The sequence below is a fragment of the Leptodactylus fuscus genome, chromosome 1, assembly GCF_031893055.1.
Source record: "Leptodactylus fuscus isolate aLepFus1 chromosome 1, aLepFus1.hap2, whole genome shotgun sequence".
Taxonomy (NCBI): Eukaryota; Metazoa; Chordata; class Amphibia; order Anura; family Leptodactylidae; genus Leptodactylus; species Leptodactylus fuscus.
This window is the reverse complement of record NC_134265.1, coordinates 214309963-214327798: the sequence shown is the minus strand read 5'-3', so window position 1 is coordinate 214327798 and position 17836 is coordinate 214309963. Positions and strand designations below refer to the sequence as shown.

At 43.4% G+C, this 17836-nt stretch overlaps 1 protein-coding gene across 2 annotated transcripts in view; it reads right to left on the bottom strand.

Annotated features, from left to right (window-relative positions):
- MLLT1 (MLLT1 super elongation complex subunit) overlaps positions 1 to 17836 on the bottom strand; it is a 260650-nt gene that overhangs the window by 107941 nt on the left and 134873 nt on the right. For both annotated transcript variants that reach the window (XM_075283405.1, XM_075283412.1), the window contains one exon: positions 3814 to 3922. In XM_075283405.1, the coding sequence (XP_075139506.1) occupies positions 3814 to 3922 (109 nt within the window). The remainder of the gene's footprint in view (positions 1 to 3813; positions 3923 to 17836) is intronic.

Below are 17836 nucleotides of genomic sequence, written 5' to 3'. Positions count from 1 at the left end.
CGGTGGTTTGGGGAGGCCACTGGAGCAGCGCTGCTCCAGCAGCCTCCCCTCACACTCAGGCAGAGAGCAGCTCATCTCCGTGCCTGCCCTCTGCCGGCAAACGGTGCTAAGCCCCGCCCCTTCGCGCCGCCACGCCCCCTTCACTCTGCCACGCCCTTCCCTCGACCACGCCCCTTCGCTCCGCCCCCTCCTGGGGGGAGGGGCGGCTCTCTGTAGTTCGCCTCGGGCGGCAAAAGGGGTAGGTTCACCCCTGAACACGGAGGAGTCAGGGATAGCATCAGATCCGTCACAGCTGGAGAGTAGGTCCACACATCTGTCCACTTCACCGTGTTTAATGGAGGAAGAGGAGGAGGAAGAAGACCTGTCCGATGATGTGATGGATACAGGAGGCTTCCGGGCAACTTCGAATCGTCCCATTGTTGCAGCGCGGATGGGTAGAAAGGGAGGATGAGGAGGAAATGGAGATTGAACTTTCCGGTGGGGCCAGAGGAGTCATGCCAACTAACACTGTGGCACACATGGCTGACTTCATGTTGGGGTGCTTTACAACTGACAAGCGTATTGTCAAAATAATGGAGGACAACCAGTACTGGATCTTTGCTATCCTTGACCCCCGGTATAAAAAAAATCTCATCTTTTATTCCGGTAGAGGGGAGTGCCAATCACATCAATGCTTGCCACAAGCAATTGGTGCAGAATATGATGGAGATGTTTCCAGCATGTGACGTTGGCGGCAGAGAGGGCAGTTCCTCCACTAGGCGACCAAGTGCTCCCCGGTCCACACAAACAAGGTGCACACTGTCTAAGGTCTGGGACACCTTGATGGCACCCCCTCGCCAAAGTACCGCCACTGAGGGTCCTAGTGTCACCAGGCGTGACAAGTATAGGCGCATGTTGCGGGAATACCTTTCCGACCACAGCCCTGTCCTCTCCAATCCCTCTGTGCCCTACACGTATTGGGTGTCGAAGTTGGACCTGTGGCTTGAACTTGCCCTATATGCCTCGGAGGTGCTGTCCTGTCCTGCCGCCAGCGTCCTGAGAGGGTGTTCAGTGCAGCCGGTGGCATCATCACTGACAAGTGCAGCCGGCTGTCAGCTGAGAGTGCCGACCGGCTCACTTTGATAAAAATGAACCACCACTGGATAGAGCCTTCATTTTTGTGCCCACCTGTGTAAAGCACCCCAACATGAAAGTCGATGTCTGTGCTCAACCTCTCCAATTCCTCCTCCGCATCCTCATACTCATCCACCATAAGCGTTGCAAAATTCTGCTCCTACTAGGCTCCCTCCACCCTGATTTCCCACAACTCTGCTGGTTAGAGGCTCCCTCCACCATGAATTTCCCACAACTCTGCTGGTTAGAGGCTCCCTCCACCATTAATGTACCAAAACTCTGCTGGTTAGAGGCTCCCTCCATCCTGATTTCCCACAACTCTGCTGGTTAGAGGCTTCCTCCACCATGAATTTCCCACAACTCTGCTGGTTAGAGGCTCCCTCCACCATGAATTTACCAAAACTCTGCTGGTTAGAGGCTCCCCTCCATTCTGATTTCCTACAACTCTGCTGGTTAGAGGCTCCCTCCACCATGAGTTTCCCAAAACTCTGCTGGTTAGAGGCTCCCTCCACCCTAATTTCCCACAACTCTGGTGGTTAGAGGCTCCCTCCACCATGAATTTCCCACAACTCTGCTGGTTAGAGGCTCCCTCCACCATGAATGTACCAAAACTCTGCTGGTTAGAGGCTCCCTCCATCCTGATTTCCCACAACTCTGCTGGTTAGAGGCTTCCTCCACCATGAATTTCCCACAACTCTGCTGGTTAGAGGCTCCCTCCCCTCCATTCTGATTTCCTACAACTCTGCTGGTTAGAGGCTCCCTCCACCATGAGTTTCCCAAAACTCTGCTGGTTAGAGGCTCCCTCCACCCTAATTTCCCACAACTCTGCTGGTTAGAGGCTTCCTCCACCATGAATTTCCCACAACTCTGCTGGTTAGAGGCTTCCTCCACCATGAATTTACCAAAACTCTGCTGGTTAGAGGCTCCCCTCCATTCTGATTTCCTACAACTCTGCTGGTTAGAGGCTCCCTCCACCATGAGTTTCCCAAAACTCTGCTGGTTAGAGGCTCCCTCCACCCTAATTTCCCACAACTCTGGTGGTTAGAGGCTCCCTCCACCATGAATTTCCCACAACTCTGCTGGTTAGAGGCTCCCTCCACCATGAATGTACCAAAACTCTGCTGGTTAGAGGCTCCCTCCATCCTGATTTCCCACAACTCTGCTGGTTAGAGGCTTCCTCCACCATGAATTTCCCACAACTCTGCTGGTTAGAGGCTCCCTCCACCATGAATTTACCAAAACTCTGCTGGTTAGAGGCTCCCCTCCATTCTGATTTCCCACAACTCTGCTGGTTAGAGGCTCCCTCCACCATGAGTTTCCCAAAACTCTGCTGGTTAGAGGCTCTCTCAACCCTGATTTCCCAAAACTCTGCTGGTTAGAGGCTCCTTCCACCATGAATTTCCCACAACTCTGCTGGTTAGAGGCTCCCTCCATCCTGATTTCCCACAACTCTGCTGGTTAGAGGCTCCCTCCACCATGAATTTCCCACAACTCTGCTGGTTAGAGGCTCCCTCCACCATGAATGTACCAAAACTCTGCTGGTTAGAGGCTCCCCTCCATTCTGATTTCCTACAACTCTGCTGGTTAGAGGCTCCCTCCACCATGAATTTCCCACAACTCTGCTGGTTTAGAGGCTCCCTCCACCATGAATTTACCAAAACTCTGCTGGTTAGAGGCTCCCCTCCATTCTGATTTCCCACAACTCTGATGGTTAGAGGGTCCTTCCACCCTGATTTCCCAAAACTCTGCTGGTTAGAGGCTCCTTCCACCATGAATTTCCCACAACTCTGCTGGTTAGAGGCTCCCTCCATCCTGATTTCCCACAACTCTGCTGGTTAGAGGCTCCCTCCATCCTGATTTCCCACAACTCTGCTGGTTAGAGGCTACCTCCACCATGAATTTCCCAAAACTCTGCTGGTTAGAGGCTCCCTCCACCCTGATTTCCCAAAACTCTGCTGGTTAGAGGCTCAATCCACCCTGATTTTCAAAAACAATGCTGGTGCCAACCTCAACTCACTACAAGGGCCAAATACACTGCTGTTGCAAGGCTCTCCTCACTCCAAGTACCCAATACAATGCTGGCGACAGGCTCTTCTCACTCCAAGGGCCAAATACACATGTTTCAAGGTGTTTTTCCACTGTCTGAGAGGTGGTATTGAGTGTGTAAAATGTGTAGTTGTTAGGCTGTGATAGTGGGGTAATAGAGGGTCTTTGGTGTGTTAGATGCCCCCAGGCATGCTTCCCCTGCTGTCCCAGTTGCATTCCAGAGGTGTTGGCATCATTTCCTGTGGTGTCATAGTGGACTTGGTGACCCTCCAGACACGGATTTGGGTTTCCCCCTTAACAAGTATATGTTCCCCATAGACTATAATGGGGTTCGAAACCCGTTCGAACAGTCGAACAGTGAGCGGCTCTTCGAATCGGATTTTGAACCTCGAACATTTTAGTGTTCGCTCATCTCTATTTACCACTAACATGAAGTGTAATGTGTTACGAGAAAACAAACAATCTCAAAATCACTTGTGTAAGTTAAAGAGTCACATGTCAGTTTTGAAAAAAGAGGCCTGGTCCTTAACATACTTTTGGGCTGTGTCTCTAAGGGGTTAACAGATGCAGTACATTACTACTCTTAAAAACTTTGCTGTATATTCTTACTGCTAAGATACTGTAAACCTTGGTCTTTAGGGACATATTGCTTACCGAGAATCACGACCTGCTGTTTTAATCTTGACGGCTTCATCTTCGCCACCTGAACTGTCATCATCCGACTCTTCTGACTGAAGTCCTTCCACCATAGACCTCAGAGGACCTTGTAAGCAAAACCAAAGTAAAAAATAAATATATATAAATTGCTATATTACAGAATTTCCAAGATAAACCTTTTTAAAGGAAAGGTTGGAAACTGCTTTTTGAGATCACTCTGACGCTCCTGAGTCCCACTCTTCAGTAAAAGTGATATGCTGACCTCAAGTGACAAATTTGTTGCTAAGGCATATCCAACTAACCGAACAGCAAAATTATTAGCAAAGTCATTCTTTAAATTGATGAGATTACACACTATTATACCACTATATAAACTATATCTTTTCATAAAAGAATTGGGATTGTTTAGTTTGCAGAAGAGAAGGCTGAGGGGAGATTTAATAGCAGTCTACAAATATCTGAAAGGTAGTCACAGTGCAGAGGGATCTACCCTATTCTCATTAGCACAAGGAAGTACAAGAAGCAATGGGATGAAACTAAAGGGAAAGAGATACAGATTAGACATTAGGAAAAACTTTCTGACAGTGAGGGTAGTGAGAGAGTGGAATAGGCTGCCACGGGAGGTGGTGTGCGCTCCATCAATGGAAATCTTCAAGCGGAATCTGGATAAAAATATAGCTGGGATAATTTAGGAAAACCTGCACTCGCAGGGGGTTGGACCCGATGGCCCTTGAGGTCCCTTCCAACTCTACCAAAAAATAAAAAAATAAAATAAAAAAATTAAAAAAAAAAGAAAAGAAAAGAAAAGAAAAAACGTTTGTCACAGCTTCACCCCTTTTAAAACTTCAAAGAAAGGACGCGAGACATCACGTATGTGAGCAACAACCCAGTATCTTTCCTTAGGCTGCTGATTGACCTCAGCTGCCACAAAAGGCAAGGACTTCCACCGGAGGACTGACCAGGGTGCCACCAAGGTATGAGTACACTGTACAAAGACAGTACAGTGGAGGGGGGACAACGAAGCATCGAGGACAGATGAGTATGTGGTTTTTTTTTCACCGTCCCGATCTCTTTTCAGAAAACTGCAAATCCTGGATGTCCTTTTTAAGACCGGGTACCCATTGCATTTTACAGTACCTGCAAAGTGGATGAGATTCTGGCTAATCCTAATCACACATTGAAGAAAAATATCCACAGCCGACATGTTGAGATTTATAACAAAATGTTTCTCACCACTACCCTTTCCCTTACTGTTTCATTTTTTATTGTCTCAGGACAAACAGGAAATGCTTGGAGAGGTCAGTTCAGCCAAACACTGGCTGGAGCGATGACCTGCCTTGCCACTTAGTTGGCAGCTCCAAGTGTTTCCTGTTTAAGTCATATGCCAAGAAGTGGGAAGCAGAGCAGAGGAAAATCAAGGAGAAAGATTTAATTATTTTGCCCCCAGGTTCAGCTCTATTAGGGATAATTTACTAATCTTTGAAAATTCCTTAAAATTTCAAGACAAGAAGACAGTATTTTATACCTTAGGAACACCGCTTTAATTATAGCATCTGTGGGCTGAGCTACTGTTGTAATTCCATAATTCCGGTTAACATTTTCGACAAGAAAGACAATGAACACAACATGATTTTTTAAAGACCACCACAAAAAGAACAAAGGCATCTAAAACTTAACCTTTAATATCCAGGGTTAAAAAAACATGTAATACAAATATTAATAACAAAGTCCCATTAGAGTCAGGTAGGAAACCATAAATTACACACACAGTCTGTTCACAAAACAAAGACACGGCGGTCCAATACTTGATATCAACCAATAGGTCTTACCATATCAGATGTGAAAAGGACCAATTGAGTGCAGAGATGTACTGGTTATATAAGGGTAGTCCGGAAATATGGATAGGGTATATAATAGGAATAAAGGTAGGAAAAGAATAGCTGCCTTGACCCTAATATATTAGAGAGACAGGGACTAATGCCACCCTATGTCCTAACCAGGGTAACCGCCCTATGTAGCGTAGACCATGTCCGGAACCTAACCCTAGTCTACCACACCCCAACAAGTTTGCTAAATTGGCAGATGAGGGGGATGTTAGTACAGGGTTAATACTGCTGCAGCATGACACGTCCTCTGAAAGCCAGGGGAATGTCTGCTCCAGTATGAAGGGGGATAGGAGCGCAGAGAAGACTAGACAGGTGCTGGTAGTGGGAGATTCAATTATTAGGGGAACAGATAGGGCAATCTGTCACAAAGACCGGGATCGTCGTATGGTGTGTTGCCTTCCTCGCGCTCGAGTTCGACACATCGCGGATCGGGTTGACAGATTACTGGGTGGGGTTGGTGTGGACCCAGCAGTCATGGTGCACGTTGGCACAAATGACAAAATTAGAGGTAGGTGGAAGTTCCTTAAAAATGATTTCAGGGATTTAGGGAGCAAGTTGAAGGCAAGGACCTCCAGGGTAGTATTCTCAGAAATACTGCCTGTTCCGCGAGCCACACAGGAAAGGTAGCAGGAGATTAGGGAGGTGAACAAGTGGCTTAAGAGTTGGTGTAAGAAGGAGGGGTTTGGGTTTCTGGAGAACTGGGCCGACTTTGCTGAGGGCTACAGGTTCTATGCTAGGGATGGGCTGCATCTCAATGGGGAGGGTGCAGCTGTGCTGAGGGAGAAGATGGCTAGACGGTTGGAGGAGTGTTCAGACTAGGGACTGGGGGGAGGGTAACAGATGTAGAGGGCAAGATAGTGTAGAAATGGAAAGAGGGCTAAATACTGTAACTGGGGGTGGAGCGGGGAGTGGGGTTAGAACAGTCAGTAGGCAGTGGAAGAGTAGGGAAGATAAATCTATGAAATGTATGTATACGAATGCCCGAAGCCTCACTAACAAGATGGAGGAACTAGAAGTGATGATGTTGGAAGAAAATTACGACATGGTGGGGGTAAGTGAGACATGGCTGGACTCTAGCTATGACTGGGCTGTAAATATACAAGGATGCAGTATGTTTAGAAAGGAGCGTACAAATAAGAAAGAAGGATGGGTTTGCTTATACGTAAAATCCTGCCTTAAGCCAGTCCTGCGTGAGGACATCTGGGAGGAAAATGAATATGTGGAGTCCTTATGGGTGGAAATTACGGGGGAAACAAAAACTAATAAAATACTGATAGAGGTTTGTTATAAATCTCCAAATATAACGGAAGAAGCTGAAAATATACTAATTAAACAAATAGATGAGGCTGCAAAACATAATAAAGTATATAATATTATGGGGAATTTCAGCTACCCAGATATCAACTGGGAAGCAGAAATCCAACAAAGGGAACAGGTTCTTGTCAGTAACAAAATTACCTATCACAACTAGTGCAGGACCCAACAAGAGGCAAGGCACTTTTAGACCTAATTTTAACAAATGAACCTGACACACTGTCAAAAGTGGAGGTTGGTGGACATCTGGGAAATAGTGACCATAACATAATAATAAGTTTTATTGTACACATTAACAAGATGTTCATTAGAGGGGGTACAAAAATGCTAAACTTCAAGAAGGCCAATTTTAACAAGCTAAGAGAGGAGTTTAGCAGCATAAACTGGGACAATGTCCTCAACGTGACAGCCGACCTGTGCACTCAGTTCTGCCTGGGTCACGATGGCAGAGCAGACTGCGCAGGCGCACAAGTCTGACCCCAGCCAGAAGAAGATGAAGAGGCGATTGCTGCAGAAGATGGAGGCATCACTGGAGAGAGTTCGCTCGCAGCATTGTGGACGCCCCCAGTGCTGTGAGAGAACTCATTTGCATACCAAAAAAAAATTGATTTTTCACCGAACGGCAGGCCAGAGACGACTTATAAAGGTAGCAGACGAATAGCCTTCCTTAAGGCTATTCCGACGTGTCAACTAGAAGTGTTTAAATGATAGGATGCCTTTAAGGATTTAGTAATGACTGGGTCTGTTCCACAGGATTGGTGCATAGCAAATATGGAGCCAAATTTCAAAAAGGGGTGTAACTGTGAACCTTGAAACTATAGGCCAGTAAGTTTAACTGCTGTGGTGAGTAAGATATTTGAGGGATTTCTAAGAGATGCTATCCTGGAGTATCTCAATGTAAATAATATTATAACACCCAATCAGCATGGGTTTATGAGGAATCGATCATGTCAGACTAATCTGATCAGCTTCTATGAGGAGGTCAGTTCAAGACTGGACATGGGTAATGCAGTAGACGTGGTGTACCTGGACTTTTCAAAGGATTTTGATACTGTTCCACATAAACGGTTGGTACGCAAAATGTGAATGTTGGGACTGGGGGAAAACATATACATTGGGTTAGCAACTGGCTCACTGATAGGAAACAGAGGGTACTTGTTAATGGTAAACAACTGGGTCACAGTCACCAATGGGGTGCCACAAAGGTCAGTATTAGGTCCTCTCTTGTTTAATATCTTTAGTAACTACATGAGGACCGCCGTACGTAAATTTACGGCCTGAAGTACTGGTACCTAAAGACCGGACTATTGCCGAAATACGTCCGGTCTTTAGGTACCTCCTTGGCGGGGGGTGGGGTTAGGGGGTCTGGCGCTCCTTCCCTTCTGTGCCCGGCTGTGCTCAAACAACCATTTCTACCCACATATGGCATTAAGCACATTATCCTGGGTACACCAGTGTCATACATGTGGGCATACACCACCATTTGGGTACACAGCAGGGCGCAGATGTGAAGGAGCGATATGTGCTTTTGGAGTGCAGATTTAGATTCTTTGTTTTTGGACACCATGTCACATTTGCAGAGACCCTAAAATTGTCCCTACAAAATAGGGTCACTTTTTGGTGAATTCCAGTTTACTGTCACCTGTGTAGTTTCTAAAATGGGGTCACTTTTGAGGGGTTTCCATTGTATTGATACTTTAGGGGCTCAGCTAATGTGACATGGCACCAGAAAGCTATTCTAGCAACATCTGCTTTCCAAAAGCCATAGTGCTCTTTCCATTCTGAGCCCCACACCATGTACCCAAACATCAGATTATGGCCACATATGGGGTATTGCCGTGTTAAGAAGAAATTGTGTAACAAACTGTGGGGACTTTTAATTCTTTAACTAATTGCAAAATTAAAAATATGGCGCTAAATGGACGATTAATTGGAAAAAAAAGTAATTTTTCATTTTTAAGTCCCATTGTTAATAAAATCTGTGAATCAGCTGTGAGGCCATCCTAAATAAATTAAAAGACAATCAAAAGATGAAGCCGATATAAAGCAGAGATATGGGAGATAATATTTATTCATGTATTTGGATGGTATGACTATCTGCCTGAAAAGCAGAGAATTTCACATTTTGAAAATTGCAATTTTTTCCAAATTTTCATCATATTTCCTAGTTTTTTTTTTAAATAAATAAATACAAAAATATTGATTAGTGTTTACCACTAACATGAAGTATCATGTGTTACGAAAAAACAATCTGAAAATCACTTATGTAAGTTAAAGCATCTCAAAGTTATTGCCATTTAAAGTAATACATGTCAGTTTTGAAAAAAGAGGCCTGGTTCTTAGTGCACTTCTGGGCCTGGTCCTTAACTGGTTAATGACCTGGTACTGACCTGGTAGAGGGTTTACAAAGGAGGGTGTCCATATTTTCTGATGATACTAAACTTTATAAGGTAATCAATAATGAGGAGGACAGTAGAATATTACAAGCAGATCTAAGGAAACTGGAAGCATGGGCGGAGACTTGGCAAATGAAGTTCAATGTTGACAAATGTAAGGTAATGCACTTTGGTCGACGTAATAAAATGTATGATTATGTACTTAATAGTAAATTACTGGTTAAGACTGCCAATGAAAAAGACTTAGGGATTTTGGTGGACAGCAAGCTTACCTTTAGTGACCAGTGTCAAGCAGCTGCTGCAAGGCAAATAAAATTATGGGATGCATCAAAAGAGGTATAGATTCTCATAATAAGAACATAGCTATGCCTCTATACAAATCACTGGTACGGCCACACTTAGAATATTATGCTCAATTTTGGGCCCCAATATACAAGAAAGACATAAGTGAACTTGAAAAAGTGCAAAGACGGGCAACCAAAATGATTAGGGAATGGGTGGATTGGAGTACAACGATAGATTAACAAACTTGGGGTTATTCAGTTTAGAGAAAAGATGAGATCTAATAACAATGTAAAAATACATGAAGGGAAAATACAAAGAACTTTCTAAGGATCTTTTTACTCCTAGGCCTGTGACAGTGACAAGTGCACATCCACTACATCTGAAGGAGAGAAAGTTTCACCAGAAACATAGAAGGGGATTCTTCACAGTAAGAACCACTGTTCTACGGAACCACTGAGGCTACAGAACGCTCTGCCCCAGGAAGTGGTGATGGCGGATTCATTAAACAAGTTCAAAGAGGGCCTGGATGCCTTTCTTGAAGAGAGAAGTTTAAAAAGGGTGACCTGGCGCCCGTCTGGTGGAAATAGTAGACTCCAGTCAGGAGCCCACCGGGCCAATTGCCCAACAGGCCAATTGCAGCTCTAACCCGGACACCGTCCCACAAAGTGGGTGGTGAAAAAATTGAAAAGATATATAGAAAAACCGGGAACTGGCAGAGCGCTAAAGGCAGCAAAATCCGTAATAGACTTGAAAATTAAAAATGACGATATGCAAGATTAAGATGAATTGGTTCTGTTTTATTGCTCCAAGGACATGAACAACAGCTTAAAACGGCTACGCGTTTCGACACCGGGCGGGTGTCTTCTTCAGGCCACTACAATATACAGTAACAGACAAATACTAGAATTAAAATCAATAATCAAAACATGATAAAACGTAATCATAAATAAATGAATAAATACATAGATAAATAGATAGAAAAAAAAAAAAAGTGGTAGTAATCATAATAAAAAGTAACATAGTATATATAAAATATCAGGTATAGGAGATATGATTGTCTCAGCAGCTCTAAGCAAAAGTTTTTAGAAAAAGAAAGAGAACCATGGTAAGATTTGGTTGACAGATAACTAGATACATACATGAGTAAACAGATAGATGGAAAGCAGTCACTGAAGGAGTAATAAAATTAAAACATAACTTTTAATAGTGATGTATAAAAAAAATTCTAAAATCATCCACCAATACACTAACTAATGGTGCTCAGGGATAGAAAGATTAGAGGTATGCCCATACATTATAGGACACACTTTAAGATACATGCCTCCACTAGCCCTGAGTCACCACTAACTACCCCAAAATGAAAGCAGGGGTTAAGTTTGCATGGTCAGTGGCTAAAGTGTTCACCCTGACCTATTTACAAATACGGCTGGGCTATTCCTAGCATCCTAGCCAGAAAAATGTTTAGCAGTAAAAATGATATCCTGCTCTCAGCATATTCCCCTCAACGCGTTTCATTAGCCCTATTACGGGTCAAATCATCAGGAGGGAGTGAAGTACTCGATAGTACTAATCGTAGTGCGGTAAGAACCGCAGTTCCCCCGTCCCGTATGGTAGGACGGAGTACTGGTGTATGCCGCCGGCCGCGGCGTCTCTCGGGATTATGAATCCAAAACTCCGCCCATGCAGTCACGCCTCTCATGACGTGGCGCACCGTAATTGGTCGCGCCCATATACTGAGCCCGGGGCTGAATGCATGGGTCCGATACATGAATACTATTAACCCTAATGCCATGATCATAAATAGATCACCGGCATAATTAAACATCGCTGGTAAATGAAGTATAATGCTGTCTGCTGTATCTAATAGACAGACATTTAATGTCTCACCATTACTATGGTACATTGATGCATATGACATTCCAAAAAGAACCGCATCCTGTAAAGTAAAACTGACCATAAGGTAAGTAAAGACAATATTTGCAATGATGTATTATCACAAGGATATACACAGATCGCTACATTGATATATACAGATCGCTACATTGTATGAGTGCTTAACCCTCATAATTTGCTGCTAAAGATGACATTATATAATGTGTTAAGGGTTCGCAACATGGAACACCAGTGTGAACTGCTCCCAATTGTACAGGTAAGTATAGGTGTGACATACCAATGGCTATATACATATATTGTGAAATCTGGAAAACTGCAAAGGGTGCAAGGATCCTATAAGCACCCTAAATGAATTCTATTCATAGGCCATTACCAAACGGAAATTATATAAAGCCTACAATACCATAGCCATATAGTCAGAAAGTTACCATTTGCTAAGATAATTATACAAAAGGGCCTGGAAAACATTAACCCTTAGGGGCTACACAAACCCAACTCCTCTATATAAAGCAAGTGTACCCAATATTTTCATTTAACCCCTTGGGGCTCAATGATTGCATCCTGTATATCCAAGTTGCCTCTTTTTGTAATATCCTTTGGTGTAGATCACCGCCTCTAGGATTTGGTCTGACAATTTCTATACCTTGGAAGTGAATAGCTTTAGTATCACCATCATGATGATCCCAAATATGTCGGCTTAACGGTCTATCTTCGTTACGCCTAATATTGCCAATATGATCTAAAATACGGCGACGTAGTTGTCGTGATGTCATACCAACATAATTCTTGGGGCAACTACATGTTGCTACATATACCACTCCCTCACTGGAACAGTTGATAAAACTGCGGATGTCATATGTTTTCCCGGTGGATACGCATGAGAATTTGGGGCCCATTTTAATAAATTCACACGCCTTACATTTTCCACATTTGAACATCCCGTTAGGCACATTTTTGTTGAGCCAAGTAGTTGTAGATAATGGGGTCATGTGGCTATGTATCAGTCTGTCTTGAAGATTTCTGCCCCTACGAAACGTAATCGATGGTGTATCTTGTAATAAATCTACAATATCCGTATCTAGTTTCAATACATTCCAATAAGAGTGGAGTATGGATCTCACTTCTCTGTTTAGATGGTCAAATGTCCCAATAATTCTAATTTGATTATTCACATTGTCCCTAGGGCGAGGATTAAGTAGGTCAGTTCGATTTTGTGTACGTGCATAATTGTAGGATTCAGTCAAAACCGATTCTGGGTAACCACGTGCTTTTAGTCGACTGGAAAGATCCCTTGAGGCATGTTGGAAGGAAGAAAATGAGGAACAATTACGTCTCATTCTCAAAAATTGTCCCTTAGGGATACCCCTCCGTAAAGGAAGGGGATGGTGACTATCCCACGAGAGGATGTTATTAGTGGCCGTCTCTTTCCGATATACTTCGGTAGACACATCACCCATCTCATCAATAGTGATTTTCAGATCTAAAAAGGTGAGTTGGCGTTTATTCACATCAGCGGTGAATTTGAGATTGAGATCATTTTTATTTAACATATTGACGAATTCCCTGAACTGTATCTCAGTTCCCGACCAAAAAATCAATATGTCGTCAATATATCTAAGCCACATATGGACCATTGACGTCCACATTTCCATCTCCTCTGAAAAGACGTACCGCTCCTCCCACCACCCCAGATATAAATTTGCAAAAGTCGGTGCAGCGGGACTGCCCATCGCAGTCCCGACGGTCTGGAGGAAGGAGCGGCCGTCATACGTAAAATAATTACGCTTCAAGATAAACTGCAGAAGATCCATTTGGTCCAGAAGATCCAGACCGTCGGGACTGCGATGGGCTAGGATCTGGCTAGGATGCTAGGAATAGCCCAGCCGTATTTGTAAATAGGTCAGGGTGAACACTTTAGCCACTGACCATGCAAACTTAACCCCTGCTTTCATTTTGGGGTAGTTAGTGGTGACTCAGGGCTAGTGGAGGCATGTATCTTAAAGTGTGTCCTATAATGTATGGGCATACCTCTAATCTTTCTATCCCTGAGCACCATTAGTTAGTGTATTGGTGGATGATTTTAGAATTTTTTTTATACATCACTATTAAAAGTTATGTTTTAATTTTATTACTCCTTCAGTGACTGCATATTTATTGAGTAATTACCCCTCAGTGACATATAGATAGATGGAAAGGTGGTAATGGTCATAATAAAAAGTCATATGATAGATATCAAATATCAAGTATAGGGGAGCATGCTTGTCCCAGCAAGCTCTGAATAAAGGGAAAAAAAAAAAAAAAGTACAGTCATGTGCAGTTCTACATAGGCTAAATCAAAAACTTTGGACATATGGAAAGTTGGGGGTCCCCAAAACCTAGACCAACATCCTAGTAAGATGGTGATGCGCAAACTTAAAGTTGCTAAGTAAGGTGGTAAAGTGGTAGTATACGGATAAAACAAGAAATCCCCATATAACATGTCATAGGTTGCAATAAACACATTCTTTTGCATATTAGTTGTGGATCCCTGTAAGGGCTACAGTGTAATGCTAATGGGTAATGAGGAATTACTTACAGCAGGAAGTGTCCAGCAACAGCCTTAGAACCAAGTCAGGCCTTGTAGTGCCATGAGGGGTATATATACCCTGATGTGGGAGGGGAGAAGGAAAAAAAAAAAAAAAAGGGGGGGGGGCAGGTATAAGGGAGTAAGCTTGTCTATGCAAGCAAGCTATGAATAAAGACATTAAAAAAAAAAAAAAAAAAAAAAAGGGGGGGGCAGAGCTTGGCAGCTGAAGGGAATGGACGTGTGAGCTCGGAGCTCTGCAGACTTAGCCCACTAAAGCGACTTCCACAGCGATTTCCCAGGGTTGATTAGCTTTCAGAGGGATCGGTATATCCTCCTAACACAACAAGATGCCGAAAAGGAAAACAGCCAGTGTTAAACCTCGCAAATTGACGGACTTTTACTTCAAACCTACCGGAGAGGTGAGTCAAGATGGCGCTGCTTCTCACTCCAGCTCGGGCTCTAAGGCCTCCTCGCCAACGAGTCGTTCTCCGGAACAGCTAGAAGCGATACGCTCTGCCAAAAACACCCTATCGGCAACGGTTTCATCGTTACCACCGACTTCCATGCTTGACTCTTCTGGGTCGGATGACCATTTTCGCAATGTTAATGCTGATGGTGGCGGGAAACAGGGGACATCACAAGATGGCGGATCTCCGTCTTCCTGTAGTGCAGGCCCAGCGACTTCTCCCTCTACCAGCCCTCTTAAAAGACGTCCAAAGATCACTGACTCTCAGATTACTGGTTCTGAGGAGGACACTCCGGGTGTTGATATACACGAGGAGGTATTGGCTAATTTTCCAGCTTCTTCTAATTTACTCACTGAATCCTCTATGAAGTCTATGCTTACAGCTTTTTATACATCTCTGAAGACAGATATGTTTCGGATGATTACTCCCCTAGATCGAGATATGGGTGAAATGAAACAACGTACTATGCATGTTGAATCCAAAATGGCTGAATTTGCTGCGTCACATAACAAATTGATTGACGCTCACTATGGCTTAGAGAAGGAGGTAGTTTTCCTTAAGGTGGCGGATTTGGAGGACAGATCCCGTAGAAACAACTTGAAATTCAGGGGTATACCTGAAACTGTATCCTCTAATGAACTGTCTTCTTATCTGCAAAAATTAATGTGTACACTCATTTCGGGCCCAGATCCTGTAGATGTTACTATTGACAGGGCACACCGGATTCCCAGACCAACGCATCTACCGGACTCTGTTCCTAGAGATGTTCTGGCCAGGATCCATTTTTACCGCACTAAAGAACTAGTTCTTTCAGCTACTCGTAATTTGGAATCCCTACCTGACCCTTTTGGAGCTATATCCATTTATTCTGACCTCTCTGCTTCTACCCTACAACTGAGGCGTCAACTTCTTCCTATCACTTTTACTTTGCGCCACCACAACATCTTGTATAAATGGGGATTCCCAGTCCGCCTTGTCATTGTCAAAGACAATATTACTCATGTGATTAAATCGTTGGAGGAAGGGAAATCTCTTTTGAATCGCTGGCGGATTAATATTATTACTCCTCCTGAAAAATCTCAAGTTCACCCAGTCACGGATGGATGGACTGTTGTGCGCAGGTCACAAAGGAAACCACCTGCGGATTCCATTGGATAATGGGCTAACTCCTTTCGTGATATGACGAGTTCTTTCCACTGGCAGCCCTTGTTGGACTATTTCCCCCTTTTGAGTCCTACAGCTGCTGGTCCGCTGTATTTTGCATTATATTTAGGTGTTAGCAACATGACACTATTTTGCACTGCCTGGTATTTCCTTACCAGTTATGTTGTTATAGTATGTCTGTTTCGTTTTTTTCTTTTTTGTTGTTTTTGTTCTTTGTTTAGGTACAGGTCTGTATATGACAAAGAAGGTACATGGCAGAAGATGTCTCGGTCATTTCTATCGTCCAAAGTGCTATGGACGGAGATAGGTATAGCTCTCATTTCACTGTTTGATGGGTCTTAAAGTTTTTTCTATGAATGTCAGAGGGTTAAACTCTCCCCAAAAACGAGCTTATTTGTGGAGAGAAGTCAGAGCTCAACATTGTGATATATTGGCAATCCAGGAAACTCATTTACTCGTCAAAGACGCCGTGCGACTTAATAATCCTATGTATCCACACTTGTTTCATGCTCATCATTCTTCCAAAAGCAGAGGAGTCCTGCTTGGTATTAGAGATACAGTGGCATTTCAACCTTTGAATACTTATGCGGACCCTAGGGGACGTTTTATTATTGTAGTATGCCAATTGAACAACGTTACGTATACACTGGTGTCTGTATATGCTCCTAACCAACACCAGCGAGCTTTTTTTAATAAAGTTATGAGACTTGTTGAAAAAAGGAAACAAGGTTATTTGCTATTGATGGGAGACTTTAATTTAGCCCCGGATCCTAATGTGGATACTTCTTCCCAAAGAGGATCTCGCCACCCTGACTTTACTCAGTCATTGTGGCATCATGGCCTGTGTGATGTGTGGCGCATACTACACACCTCGGAAAGAGATTATACTTATTTTTCCCCGGTGCATAATAGCTATTCTCGTATAGATTTATTTCTCACTGACCAGAATACGCTTCCTCTGGTACAAAAGACTGATATTTCTCAGATTACATGGTCAGATCATGCTGGTATTACACTTACTATAGCGGAGCGATATGGGGGAAACAGGGATTATATTTGGAGATGTAGCAACTATTTGTTATCTAACCCACGTACTAAAGCCTTGATTGTAAAAGATTTAGAGGAATTCTTTCAAATTAATGCCCACTCTGTCTCTGATCCTGCTATTGTTTGGAATGCCCATAAGGCGTTTATTCGAGGCACCTTAATACGCTTAGGTCATATTGAAAAAAAAGCTCGCCTGGCTGAAGTAGACCGTCTGACACGACAAATCAAGCAATGTGAGGATGCCAATAAACGCTCCCCTTCGTTTATGGTGGCGTCTGAATTATTGTCTCTTCGGAGTCAATTACGGGAATGTCTCTTATACCAATATGAGAAAAATCTGCGTAAAATGAAAGCTACATACTATTCGCAATCTAATAAAGCAGGTAAATTGTTGGCTTCCAGGCTTAAAGCTAAACATAGAAAATCTAGAATCCCTTTTCTATTCTCTACCACTAATTCTGAAAAAATATATGACCCCAAAGGGATTGCTAATCGTTTTAAAGATTTTTATGACAAACTTTATAATTTAGCAAACGATACGTCTCAGTGTCTCCCATCACAGGATGCAATTGATACTTTTCTCAATAGCATTAAGTTACCTGTTCTGTCACTTGAGCAAGTGGAGACTCTTAACGCCCCTATCACCTCTAATGAGTTGGACATGATATTTAAGTCCCTGCCTCCAAATAAATCGCCTGGTCCGGATGGACTTACTAATGAATATTATAAATCGTTCTCCTCTATTTTGAATACCCCTATGAGGGCCTTCTTGGCTCAAGCTATAACCTCTGCGAGCTTTCCTAGAGAGAATCAAGAAGCTTTAATTGTTACATTACCCAAACCGGGGAAGGACCCTTCGGTCCCTCAGAACTTCAGACCTATATCTCTACTGAATGTGGATTTAAAAGTTTATGCTAAACTGATAGCTACTAGACTCGCGACTTGTCTCCCTGAGCTGATTACATATGATCAAGTAGGGTTTGTGAAAGGCAGACAATCATA